Genomic DNA, 14,251 nt, shown 5'->3' on the forward strand with positions numbered 1-14,251 from the left:
ATGTTATTAATAGTAAAATGTACATGAAAAAAATTTTATTATCTCATTCCATATCTAATAATAGCTACACAACTATATATTTATAGACTTTCACATTCTTTGCAAATTACTAATAAGCACCAATAATATTTTCATATTCTAATATTTTTCAACCTTCTCCTCTTGGTGGTAAAATTAAAAATAAAACTAAAAATAAGCACAAACATATAAGGTAAATACTAATTACAGCCCATTTCATCTTTTTTTATTATTATTTTTTTAAGTCCAAGCCCAAAAATCTTTAAGCCAAGATAAGTTGCCAAGATAAGTTTGTTAGAGAGATATGTGGTTAAGATGATTTTTTTAATTTAAAAAGAGATTATTAATATTTAAAAGATTGTTTATTTAAAAGATTGTTTAATTTTTTGGGTTTAATTATTGGGTTTATTTTTTAACGGGAGATCAAACCTAATCGTTAAATTTAACAGAATATTCTTTTATTTTTAAGTATATTCTGTTAAACCAAAAATGTTAAACCAAGAAATGCCGTTAGATAGGCACTTTTAATATATAAAGATATGTTATTACAAATACCATCTTATTGTTTAGTAATATTATAATGAGTAAACTATTAATAGTAAATATTGTAGGGCTAGGCGGGAACCTAGTTTAATATTTTATGTGATAATGGCCATCTTTACTGATTTGTGATATTCTTAAATGACTAGAAAAACAAGGCAGAAGTTTTCTTTTGCTCATACGTTCATGTTGATACTTACATCAGTGTGAGAAGAGTCTTGTGAATCCTTATTTATGGTAAAATTGGCAAGAAGATTATTCAATTTTTTTTTTTACTTTTTGTAAATCCTTTTCTATTAATATCCCTTGTATGTATAGGTTAAAAAAAATGTGTTATTTGTATGTAGCCTATGTGGCTGGCACTCAACACCTCATTCTCATTGTACATAGCAATTTGATTGTGTTTGTTTTTCTTACTAAAAGTTTCATTGGTTGGTGTAGATGCTCTATCAAAGCTTATCATTAGTTTATTTTTCCGATTCAATAATAATATTGCTTTCTGTTGTGAGATTGTGAGGAAAAATAAGTGTCTTGTATGTTTACGAAGATAGTCGTGTCAAATTTAGTGTTGAGTTTCAGGTGGTAGTGGTACTACTCTGTATAAATCATGTTTACTGGTTGAACTATCTCGTGTTTTATGTATTTAATGAAGAAAGTGGAATCAAAGTTGTCTGTTGTTTCTTCTGTAGATTAACTGAAATGGCTGGACACAAGGTTGCTCATGCTGTCCTGAAAGGACCGAGTGTTGTCAAGGAGTTATGCATTGGATCGGTTCTTGCTTTGGCTGCAGGTAGCCTCTGGAAAATGCATCACTGGAATGAGCAAAGAAAAGTGAGGACTTTCTATGACTTGCTCGAGAAGGGTGAGATCGGTGTTGTGGTGCAAGAAGAGTAAATAATAGCTGTTTTTCTCTTATGATTTTCTTATTTGGCTGTTTGCAATCATTTTGGGTTTTCCGCATTTGGCTCTTGAGCTTTGATATTGAATTTTCAAAGAATAAATTTCCCCTATTCAATTGTGGATATAATTTGATGTACTATTGCATCTTATAGAAATTGGTATTTACTTTGCTTTGCGTCCACATAGTTTTATGGAATTGCTTGAACTGCATATTATGTGCTAACCAGTTCTTTTGGAATTCTTTACAATTTTTTTTTAAAAAAAAAATTATCATCTAAAGCTTACACTTTGATAAACAGAAAGGATAATTCATTGATGTTTTGAGGCAAATGGAATTATTGGCTACCAAATGAGTAGCTTGAGGTGCCTTCTTCTTAGAGATATTAAAGAAATTCTCTTTGATCGATCGATTATCTGTTCCTTCTTTTCATCTATTTTTGGGAGTGCAACAAAAAGTGTTTTTCAATTTATCGTTTTTTATGTTTATTTATTTCTTTTCCAAAACGTGTTTTCTCAAATAAGTGATATTTAACGCCCATTAAAATATAATATGTTTATATCTATTTTTGTTTTAAGAGGGTTTTTGTGTTTAAAAATATATATTGGAATATTTTTTTAAAAAAATAAATTTTGTTCATAGCTTTGTTTGTGTTTATTTTTAATATTGTAAATTATTTAAAAATTTTGAAAAATTTACATATTTGTAATTATAATACTAATTAACACTCTTCTTTCTTTTTAAGTAAATATATTTAATATCTTTAAACTATTGTACTTTTGAAATATTAAATGGTAGTAGTGATTAAATTTACATTTTTGCGATAATTTGATTTTTGGAAAAAAGGTAAGTATTAAAGTAACATTTGATATTATTTTTTTTTTTTTAGGAAAAATCTGGTATTATAAATTCAAAGAGTCATTTACAATAACAGAGTGAATAGTGGGAGGAAAACCTTCACACCACATACAATCATTATCCAACGCTAAAGCTTGCTTAGCCAAGCCATGGGCGGCTTGATAGCATCCCGACGAACATGAGATACACAAACATTAGGGAAATAAGATAATTGACTTTTAACATCATGAATTAAATCCTTAAATGCTAAATTCTTAGAAGGCTAAACTAGTAATAGAATTCACAACCATGACAGAGTCAGTTTCCACATAATTGATTTGAAGCTGGAAATTTCGAGCCTATTGAAGACCATGACACAAGGCTTTAGCCTCCATTTCGTGTGACTTTAAGTTTCCAGCAATTGATTTTGAAATTGCAGCCACAACTGAACTAGATGAATCACGAACTATTGATCCAATCCCTGTTCGATTTTGTGTTGTGTCTACTGCAGCATCCACGTTCATCTTTAGCTGTCCACAAGGAGGAAATCTCCATGGCTGATGAGCTGAAATAGAGGAAGCAATTGGAGGAGCCTTGTCAGTTGAAGATACTTGCTGAAAGTAGTTGAGATATGCTAAAGATTTAGAATAAATAGCTGCTAGTTGTTGAGGGAATTTATTGTGAATGATGTTATTTCTGTCCGACCAAATTGACCACATAGTGCATATAATTTTTTCCATATCCGACTTGGTGTGAATATTTGACAGAAACATCAAAAAATCCCCCTCTTTCATCCTACTAGCTGCTTGGTAGTTAAAATTAAAATCTGAATGTCCCCAAATAGTTTTAGCATGTTTACAACTAAACATGGCATGCCCTATAGATTCCCAAGCATTAGAGCATAGGCTACAAGCAGCAGAGGTGATGATTTTCCTTTGAAACAAAGCTGCAGCCACAGGAATTGAATGTTGAATGACCCTCCAGGCAAAGATTCTTACTTTGGATGGCAAATTAAGACCCCAAAAAGTCTTCCACCATGACTGTTCTGATGTTGAAGAAGTAGCAAAGTGTTGGTTTTCCAAGGAACAAGCAAAGTGGTAGCCACTTTGGACAGTATAGTCACCCGTAGTAGTATTGTTCCAACTCCATATATCAGTAGTAGCAGAGATTGACAAAGGGATTTTCAAGATGTTAGCCACATCCACAGATGAAAAATCCCTATGTAACAAGTCTAAGTTCCAATCTGCTTCAGCTGTTATGTAGTTGGAAACCGTAGTATGAGGATGCCTTGAATAAAAAGTTGGTGTAAAAATAGAAGTACCAGGAATCCATGGATCAGATGCACATCTAATCTGGGTGCCATTGCCAACCTTTAGCCTTAATCCCTGTGCAAGTAGTTCTCGACCCCAACAAATACCCTGCCAGGTCATGGAAGAGAATCCTCCTTTCCTTGCTGACATGAAATCAGAGGTTGAGAAATACCGAGCCTTCAAGATTCTGGACAGCAATGAGGTTGGGTTTTGGAAAATCCGCCAAGCTTGCTTTGCTAGTAAATTGGTTAAAATGGACATAGGAACGAAAACCCATACCCCCTTCCATCTTAGTTTTGCAAAGGAATTTCCATTTTTTCCAATGAATTTTTTTCTTATCAGCTGAAGAACCCTACCAAAACTGAGCCATCATCGTGTCAAGTTGGTTACAAAAACTCTTTGAAAACTTAAAGCAACTCATAGCATATGTGGAAATGGATTAAACAACAGCTTTCAAGAGAACCTCATTCCCACCAATTGAAAATAACTTGTCATTCCAAGCATGCAATAACTTCCAGATTCTATCCTTGATATCAGCAAACAAATGTTTTTTATCTTGCTCAGAGTAGGCTGGGAGGCCTAAATATTTTTCATGACATTCACTTATTGGCATACCAAGAATGTTACTGAAGGAGTGCTGAGCATGCTCAGGAGTATTAGGAGAGAAAGACATAACCAATTTGTCTTCGTTAAGCAACTGTCCTGAGGCCCGATGATAGATGTCCAATGCTCTTTTTATTGCAACACAAGACCTGTCATTGGCTTGACAAAAAAGTAAACTATTATCTGCAAATAAAAGATGTGTAGCTGATAGAGCATTGCGGGCAACAGCTAAGCCTTTGAGGTGTCCAATGGATTCCTCATATTGTAAGAGACGTGAGAGACCTTCAGAGCATACTAAGAATAAGTACGGAGATAATGGATCACCTTGATGGAGCCCCCTCGGAGGAATAACCGAGCCAGTTACTTCTCCATTTATCAGAAATGAAAAAGAAGTAGAGTGTAAACACGACATGATAAGAGAAATCCATCTAATGTTGAAACTCATTTTCTCCATAACAGCTGCAATGTATGACCATTCAACACGATCGAAGGCTTTACTCAAGTTCAATTTTAAAGCTGCATATCCCTTAGAGCCTCTCCTTCTGTTCTTTAGACTATAAATCATTTCAAAAGCTACCAAAACATTAAATAATATTTAGAATACTTGTCACTAAAAATTGATGGAGATAAAAGTATAACAGTTTGAAAACATTAGGTATATGCAATATAAGTCTAATATTGTAAAAATTTTGGGTATTTTAAGCACAATTTAACAAAATGCTTTAATTTCTTTGAGCACGTTTTAATATTTTACGGGAAATTTTACTAACCATTCTTAAAAAAACATACCTTAAATTAAAATTTAGACTCTCGTAATTTGTACCAAATGATACCTATAATTTTCTAAGATACCTAAAATGCCCTTTAATTAAAATTTCAATCTCTTTCTATCTTTCTCTCTTCCCTGTGCTCTCTCTCCAAACTAACATCTTCCCACCTACCTTCGAGAAGCCCAACGGTTAAATCACCCCCACCGAAGGTCTCTCTCTCTCTCTCTCTCTCTCTCTCTCTCTCTCTCTCTCTCTCTCTCTCTCTCTCTCTCTCTCTCTCTCTCTCTCTCTCTCTCTCTCTCTCTCTCTCTCTCTCTCTCTCTCTCTCTCTCTCTCTCTCTCTCTCTCTCTCTCTCTCTCTCTCTCTCTCTCTCTCTCTCTCTCTCTCTCTCTCTCTCTCTCTCTCTCTCTCTCTCTCTCTCTCTCTCTACTAAACTCCGTCTGAAACCTAGTCGAAACCTACCACCACGAAACCCAGTCGACACATCTGTGCGCCACCACCGCTCCTCAAGTCGCTCTCAGTCAAACTGCTGACTCAACCACCACCGAATCGAGTGAAATGGTATATTTTCAATCATTTTAGTAGAATGACTATTCCATAATATTTTAATTAGATAATAATTCATATACAATAAATTAGTTTAAATAGATTTTTTTTTAATCTACATAATATTTTTTCCAACAGACATTAAAAAAAAAAATTCTAACAGTTGTAAACCGTCATTTAAAATAATTTTTCCCAACAGTTATAAACTGTTATTTAAAGTTCCGCATTTTTATGACACCTACACAACTAACGGTTTAGGAACTGTTGGGAAATAGTATAAAAGACAGTTATAAACCGTTGGGAAAAGTCAATTTTATAGAAATTATCGGAGCAACTTAAACCGTAAATTTAAAAAAAAAATTAAAAAATAACATATGGGGTATTTTTTTTTTTTTTTTTTTTTGATTGGGCTTTACAAACACTAAGTAATAAACATGTAACAAAATCTAATTAAGGATATCATATTATTAATATTTGTAACAAATCATAATTAACTTAGTTTAATGATTAAGTCATGTCTTAGATAATTAAATATATATTTGACAAGATTGTTCATTGTCGATGCTATTATTTTATTACAACACGATAAACCAAGTACGCATTATGTATAAAAAATATGTATTTATATTATTAAAAATGTTTATGAATTTGTCACATTTATTTTGTGCCATGTTAGTACACAATATTATTTGTAGTCCCTTAATAATAAGTGAATTTTTAGGTGGCGTTTGGTTGAAGGTAATAAAATAAAATAAAATAAAATAATTTTAATTTTATTTATTTGTTTAGTTGTATTTTAAAATATTAGAATATCATCCCAATGAAATGTTTTTTTAATTATTTTAGTAGAATGACTATTCTATTTTAAAATAAAAAAAAAATAGACCATTCCACCGTAACATGAGAAAAAATTTAGGTAGCGTTTGGTTGGAGGTAATGAAATACAATGGAATGGAAAAGAAACAACTTTCATTTCATTCATTTGTTTCGTTGCAAATTAAAATATTAGAATGTCATTCTAATTCTAATGGAATGACCTTTCTATTATTTTGGTAGAATGACTATTCTATTTTAAAATGGAAAAAAAAAGACTATTTCATTGCAATGTTGCATGATGAGAAAAAATTTAATAATTTTTCTATGCATATTAAATTTTATTCCATTCCATTCTCATTTCTATTCTCATGTTTTCATTCCTCTCAACTAGACAATACCTTAATAATTTTTTTATCAATTTTTTTATACATTTTAAATTTTATTCCATTCTATTTTATTTTCACTCCTTCAAATCAAACAGTTTTGTTTGGGTCTCAAGTGGATTGATTTCATACAGCTTATTCTTTTTCTTTTTCTCAAGATTACAAAAATTATGGAATTCTATCAGAAATTAATTAGACATACTCAAATTTTTACACTGCATGTGGACACTATAATTCAATATTTATAGCAACTTTTTTTTTTTGATATATTTCGTATCTTATATATATTACAAAAGTTGTTGCGTCTCACGCTTCATTAAGTTAATTTTAAAACTTACTTAATTTATTTATATATATATATATATATATATATAAAAATATACAAACAAATATTTGTTCGTGAAATGCACGTTTGTAGTCTTGAACTCTAGCGTTGTAATTTGCAAATAAATACATAAAATTATTATAATTTATGTGGTTAATGATTGAACATTTGGGTGGCTTCAACAAGAACCGTTCTTCACTTTCTAATAAGAAACAAACAAACGTGGATTAAACTACTTAACCAACTAATATATTCCCAATTTGCAAAACGCCAAGCAATAATAATTTGTACTAATATTTTATTTCATAAGAAAAGAAAATCGAGAAGAGTTTATATATGCTAAATATGGTGATATTTTAATGCTCGAAAGGGTAGTCAAAGTCTTCAATAATCAGCTGAAAGAGAGTACGTATCAAGATTTTTCTACTATTATTATATTTAAATCTCAATCACCATTAAATATTATTGGGTTTTTGTTACTAACCAAAGGTAATATTAGTATTTGTTTTATTTTGGTATCGATGCCAAAGTTCTATTTTGTTTTGTTTGATTGAGTCAAGTTTTTAGAGGCTGAGGATTTTATCAAAATAAAACTTAATAATAATCTAATCTAAAGATGTTATGATAAAATTAGTATCTGTTCGTGTCTTAAAGTTGGTTATATTTAAAAATAAAATTGTTGAAAATTGAGTTCAGGATCCTATTTTTATTATTTTAGAAAATATAGGGTCTATTTTGTCATTTAACAAAACAGAGAGTTTAATTAGTAACTTTTGCAAAACACAAGGTCCAAAATAGTATTTACCCTTATTTATATATGTATTTATTTATATATGAATGTTTGATTTGTTTATTTTTCTACTAGCTAATCAAATAGTATTAATATAGTTTTAAGTATATTTGCTAGGATGATGCTGATTTTGTACCATGTTTTGATGCTTTTTTATGGTTGAATGGAAATATTCAGAATTACAATATGAGTGTGATATATGACTTGAAAGATCTTGGGAAGATATTCAAACGCAAGTTGAATCGCATCAATCAGATTAATACTGAGTGAGTTATGGCAATTTACTAAAGGATGTTCGCCAACCAACGCCCAGGTTGACATTCTGATGTCAACCTGGACGTAGTATGAGTGGGAAAATGTGCCGAACTTTTATTTTTTATGCGTAAGTGATATTTTGACATCACTTAGTCAATTTCTTAGTTTTGGTGAAGTCCTTCACCTGTTCTCAGAGATGTCATTTTTTTGCGAAATCGAGTAGACTCGAAACTTCTCGATTTATGGCTAATTTGCCAATATTCCAACTTGCTGAAAATGTAAAATATCAAAGTGTGAATTTTACTTGTCAAAAGTCGTATCTCTCATTCATTATGGAAATAGAGTCATATGGTCGAGACAAAACCAGAATCGAATAAGCAGATGCCAGTACACCAGGCTATACATCAACCTGGGTGTTGGTGTTGGGTTTTGTGTCCTAAATAAAACCCATTACAATCTGATTAGTTATCAATTTAAGAAATTTTGAAGTGATTTATGTTTGCATGAATTTTACATGCTTATGGTTTAATATGTTTTAATATATGCACAAAATCTGTTAAGTCCAGAACATATATTTATTCACAATTACAGTATTGTCAACACAGTGGAATGTGATTGTGATTATATGATTCAAAAGACTAAGTCCCTGTTTCATCAGTGTTTTGGATTTACACTAATGTGATAATCAGCGATGATGTGTACTTACACTTGAAGTAAGTGTTATGTTCTTTCCAGGACATTGGTAAAGTATACTAGTTTCGAATGTATGGAGTATACATTAGACTGGACCGATATTGAACTTAGTTAAGATATTATAAACTTACCGTTGTATCTTTCCAAGTCAATATCAGTAGTTGATCTTAGATTAAAATAATCTAAATCCTGATATGCTTAGGCTCAACTCAACTCAGGAGTGCTATTCATGTTCTTTGATTTATTAGTTAAGCCTACTTTTGGGTCAGGGTGATACGTATATTTTGGGAACATGATAGTATGATTGAGTGGGAGCGCTGGATATAAATATGGAATCTATAGCTTCTACTCGTGTATAGAAGTCAAGTGATGATTCCCTTCGAGCTTAGCTAAATAGAAGTAAATGGATGAGCTCTTGTTTCAGTGACTATTTCTTAGATCACTAAAACATCATTTACAGGTTACTAAGTGTTTTAAGGGGCCAAATATGTTGAGGGGTGAAAACGGTAAACTTATCCCATCTCGATGTAAATCATCTATATAGAGGATCTTTGATCACATTAAGATTATAACAATGGTTAAATGAGATAGCATATCTATATCGTGAAACATATAGAATGCTCTATATAAGTCTGAGAGTGCAATTCTAAGTTCTAAGAGTGGATTCAACGAGGAATTAATAAGTAGGGATTTACTTAGTAAATTCGGTTCACTTATTAGAAGCTCAGCATATAGATCCATGGTCCCCATTCTAGTTGAGACCATACTGCTTGTAAGACTCAATAATTGATTTGTAATTAATCAATTATAATTCTAAAGTTAGACTATGTCTAATTTGTGAATTTTCACTAAGCAGGGGCGAAATTGTAAAGAAAAGAGATTTTAGGTTTATTTATTAATTAAGAGACTCTAGATGTCTAATTAATAATTATATTAAATGACAATATTATTTAATAATCTATTTTAGTTATTAAATAATTAGTTTTGGCATTTAAATTGTTAGAATTGGAAAATTGGCGTTTTTTAGAAAATAGAAATAAAAATTGTGAAAACTGCAAAATCCAAGTAAGGCCCATTAATACCTATGGCCGGCCACTTGGGTGAGTTTTTCCAATTAATATTTTCATTATTTTAATGCCAAATAATTACTAACTTAAACCTAGTAGTTGCCTATAAATAGAAAGTGATGGCTCAGTCAAATAACAAGTTTTTCAAGCTTTTTGTCAGAAAATCAAAGATTGCCTTTTTCAGAAAAACTGAGCCTTCCACTTTCTCTCTCTATAGTCGACCCTACCTCTCTCTCTTTTCCTCTTCACAATTTCGAAACCTTAGTGATAGAGTAGTGCCCACACACAGTAAGTGGTACCTCAATCATAGATTGGAAGACTGTGAAGGATCACACACAAAGAGAAGGACATTCGGGCTCAGATCTTGATAATACTCTGTGACAGAAAGGATACAAGGGTTAGAGATCTGAGTGGAAGGAGACATTATTCCGCTGCTACCAATGTAAGGTTTTCTTAACTTTATATGTGTTTAATTATCGTTTTCAAAAGTTCATATTTAGGGTGTTAAACAACATACTTGTGAGTAGATCTAAGATCCTGGTAAAATATAATTCCAACAGTTGGGTGCTCCTCGAGGGCCTTCTCAGGACTCATTTTAATACTTCTATGGCATTCGGATTGTGAAAAAGGTCTCCTACCCCATTTTTTACTAAAATAAGAAGAATGCCCGAAGTAGAATTTGTTTCTGAAGAGCAGAAACATGTGAACCAGATCGTATGTCAACCTAAGCGCAAGGCCTAGCACCCATGTCAACCTGGGCGTTGGGGCCCTATTTTGGTTCCCAAATGATCTCGTTTGCTTCCCAAGATCGTTTGTATCTTTGTTGTTTCTAGAAATGAAAAGGATGCCTAGAACACTTTTTTGGAAAAATACTTAGAATTAGCCCAGGTTGACAAAATGTCAACCTAGCTAGGTGCTGGGACAGACACTAGGTCAACTTGGGCACTAGGTCCTAATTTTGATCACCAGATGCTTTCGTTTGATTCTCAAAAATACTTGTATCTTGATTGTTGGTGAAAACGAAGAATATGCCTGGAGGACTTCTTAGGTGAAATGTTTGGAAATGGCTATGTCAACCTGGGCGTTAGGCCTAACACCAAGTCAACTTGGGCGTTGGGTCTCAGTCCACTCCTAAATGACTCTGTTTGTTTCCCATAAGCACATGTATCTTAATTGCTGATGAAAATGGGGAATATGTCTAAACTACTGTTGGGAGTGGCTCAGGTTAACAATATGTCAACTTGGGTGCTAGGTCCTAGTTTTAGCCTCCAAGTCGATCTCTTTCTTCCCCAAAAGTACTTTTTTCCTCATTTTGGATGAAGTCAAAGAAAATTCTCGAGATACTTCTTCAGTATGGTGGTTAGAAGCGCCCCAGGTTGACAGCATGTCAATCTGGGCGCTGGTTGTATCACTAGGTAGCCCATGCACTGGGTGCCCGGATATTCCAATTAGGAAATATTCCAATTCTGATTCCGGTGCCTCTAATATGTGCATTTTTTATAGTGTATATTTAATTTATTCCTGATAATTTTTTTTGTTGTATGTGTTATTTTGTAGATGTAGATACATATATTACCCATTATATCATATACTCTATTTTGAAATTATAAGATTTATTATTTCTATTATTAATGTAACTATTTATTTAACTTCTAAAAAATTAATTGTCATTTTAACTGTCACTAACTCAAAAATGTAAAATTGAATGTATGAAGTTGTAACAACAAATTTCATGAAAAAAATAATGTAGTAGTATAAAATGATAAACTAATTAAGTTGTCAAAATTAAGTGAAAAAAAAAAAAAAGAATTTTGTAATACAATTACATGTAGAGGAGTTGATATTATTTTGCATATTGTAACGTTTATTATTTTTTATGTTATTTTTTTTTATTATTATTTTACAGTTGTTTTAATGTTGTTGTTAAAGTATTTTATAATTATTTTTTAATTTTATTGAAACACATTATTTTTATAATTTTAATATTTTTAAAAAAAATAGTTTTGATAACTTATTACAATAAAAATATAAAAACTAATAAAAAACAATAATAATATGAAAATAAAAATATAAAAATAAGAAAAGTATTTTTTTTTTTTTTGGTAATAATTTATTATTATATGAATATCCTGTAAGCCCATGCAATAGCCAGTGACAGGTGGAGTAAAGCGAACATATTGAAAAGAGAGATTTTTTGTTTCAAGAAATATCTGCCACAAATGCTGACGTGGAGGCATATGGTTGGTTAAGATCTGATAAGAATTGTGTGCTCGTAAAGCACTCAAACCCCAAATTATAACCCATATTATCATCACAACTTTCTCTTCAATCAACTACATTTCACATTTCGCTTAAGCATCTCCCCCAAAAAAACAATATCAAAATGGCAACCACAATGGCTGGCATGAGCCTCTCGGCCCCAAGAATCGTAGCAGGAGTAGACTCAGTGAAGGTCCAGCCCTTCAAGCCCGCCACGTGGCTGAACCAGCCATGGAAGAGGAGTACTAGCGGCCGCTTGGCTTCCGTACGTCCCTTGTTCGCGGCGCCAGATCAGATATCTGAGAAGGTAGCCGAGAGCATCAAGAGCGCCGAAAGCGCTTGCTCTGACAACCCGGCTAGCGGCGAGTGCGTGGCGGCGTGGGACGAAGTGGAGGAGCTGAGCGCCGCGGCTAGCCACGCCAGGGACAAGAAGAAGACTTCTGACCCCTTGGAGGAGTACTGTAAGGACAACCCAGAAACTGATGAGTGCCGTACTTATGAAGATTGATTGAATTTATAGCATAGCGTAAATTCCAAAGTTACTTCTTCTTCTTCTTATTTTGATATTATTTACTATTAAGAAAGGGAAAAAAAAAAAGTTTATAATTAGCTGTGTTATATATTATATGACGCACTTATTAATTTGTACGTGTTTGTTAATTAATCTCCATGAAGCCACAACTTAATTATATTATTTTGGTGATGATGATAATTATTACTTCTTAGTTCTTATTAAATAATAAGATTATTGTCACAATTATATTGATAATTTGATATATTCTGGTGTCTTATATAGGCTTATTAGAGGAACCTACCTAATCCATCCCTAAAGTGAATGACCCAGTCGTCTATATGTAGTTCTTTCTTTGTTGATTTTAAGATTAATTAAATGATTAATATAGTTAATTACTTACGTGCTATGACAAGTAGAGTAGTTTTGAAGATATATTTGTAACCTTTTTATAGAGTATATATAGAGAGAGTTGAACAATAATATATGTAGTTTTAATTAGTAAATGGAAAAAGCGTGATTGAAATCTATGGGAAAATAAAAAAAGAAGAATAAAGTGATGCCCAACTACTATAGTTTAATCTTTCTTTCTGGTTTAGTGCATAAGCAAACGCGTTTTCATATGTAATAATATAGCTTACCTTCACATGAGAACAACACACTAGTCCTACGTAGCTGTGGTAGCTTCAGCTTCCCAGTCAAAATGTTGGTGGGCTGTTAGATTAGATTCATAGTCCCACTTAATCTTGATCTTGGTGGTTAGACTTTTTTAGACCCATTGGAATAATTAAGAAGTATAAACAGTAAGAACTTTTATTTAAGAATAATTTTTAATTTATTATAAAAAAAAAATTAAGTTCCAATTTAAGTGAGTTATAAATAAGAATAATCTTTTTTTTTTTTTTTGAGATAATAAGAATAATCTCTAAATTGTAATTAGTTATGTATTTTTTAGGTCTCTTATTAACAAAGTATACCTTTATATAAAAATAATTATATCTCAATTAAATGTATACATAAATTTTATAAATTATTTATTTATGTAGATTTAATAATTTTATTCTAAATTGTAATACATGTATAAATATTATATTTATTCAAAAATAATTTTATTATGATGTAGTATTAAAAATTGTTTATTGTTATTGTTGTTATATTGATTATTTTTTTGGTGTTTTGATTTTTTTTTTCCTAGTATAATTCTATTTAGTTATAATCTCTCAATTAGAATATAATTTACTTCGTACTAAGTGTATTCTTAAATAGAGATTCTACTGTATATTTATATATTTTTTTTAACTTTTACACGGGAAAGGGAAATGAAATAACCATTCTGTTATAATAGTAAAATATAAAGTGTATTTCTTTTGCCGGTTTCAAATGTTATATTTTTAAGAAATATCGGGGGGACTCACGTAGAGGAGAGAGGACAGTTGTCCCTTTAAAAAAATCAAGAAAAAATATTTATGTATTTTAATTAGTTACAAATATTTGTAATTAAAAGTCATAAATATAAACATAATATTAGCTTTACATATGATATAGGTCAAAGATTCTAATTCTAACAAAAAAATCTTTATTTTTAATATTTAGTTTACTTCTTGTCCCTCTCACTAAAAAAAGTATGTC

At 31.3% G+C, this 14,251-nt stretch overlaps 2 protein-coding genes across 4 annotated transcripts in view; both read left to right on the plus strand.

Moving 5' to 3' along the window:
• Nucleotides 1–1,668, plus strand: part of LOC133028916 (cytochrome c oxidase subunit 5C-2) — a 40,849-nt gene extending 39,181 nt beyond the window's left edge. For 2 of the 3 annotated variants that reach the window (XM_061107691.1, XM_061107690.1), the window contains exon 2: nucleotides 1,248–1,668. In XM_061107691.1, coding sequence (XP_060963674.1) covers nucleotides 1,258–1,452 — 195 coding nt within the window. In that variant the 5' untranslated portion in view covers nucleotides 1,248–1,257 and the 3' untranslated portion in view covers nucleotides 1,453–1,668. Of the gene's footprint in view, nucleotides 1–712; nucleotides 796–1,247 lie in introns of those variants that run through there. The other variant, XM_061107692.1, reaches the window with a different exon arrangement.
• A 10,492-nt stretch (nucleotides 1,669–12,160) lies between these two features.
• LOC115705832 (calvin cycle protein CP12-1, chloroplastic) lies at nucleotides 12,161–12,823 on the plus strand. The gene has a single exon (XM_030633312.2). The coding sequence runs from the start codon at nucleotides 12,236–12,238 to the stop codon at nucleotides 12,617–12,619; it is 384 nt and encodes a 127-aa protein (XP_030489172.1). The 5' UTR covers nucleotides 12,161–12,235; the 3' UTR covers nucleotides 12,620–12,823.
• Nucleotides 12,824–14,251: the final 1,428 nt, after the last annotated feature.

The sequence above is a fragment of the Cannabis sativa genome, unplaced genomic scaffold, assembly GCF_029168945.1.
Source record: "Cannabis sativa cultivar Pink pepper isolate KNU-18-1 unplaced genomic scaffold, ASM2916894v1 Contig3, whole genome shotgun sequence".
Classification (NCBI taxonomy): domain Eukaryota; kingdom Viridiplantae; phylum Streptophyta; class Magnoliopsida; order Rosales; family Cannabaceae; genus Cannabis; species Cannabis sativa.

Bases quoted from the DNA above. Each gene is read 5' to 3' on its own strand.
- LOC115705832 (XM_030633312.2), top strand. From the start codon at position 12,236: ATGGCAACCACAATGGCTGGCATGAGCCTCTCGGCCCCAAGAATCGTA.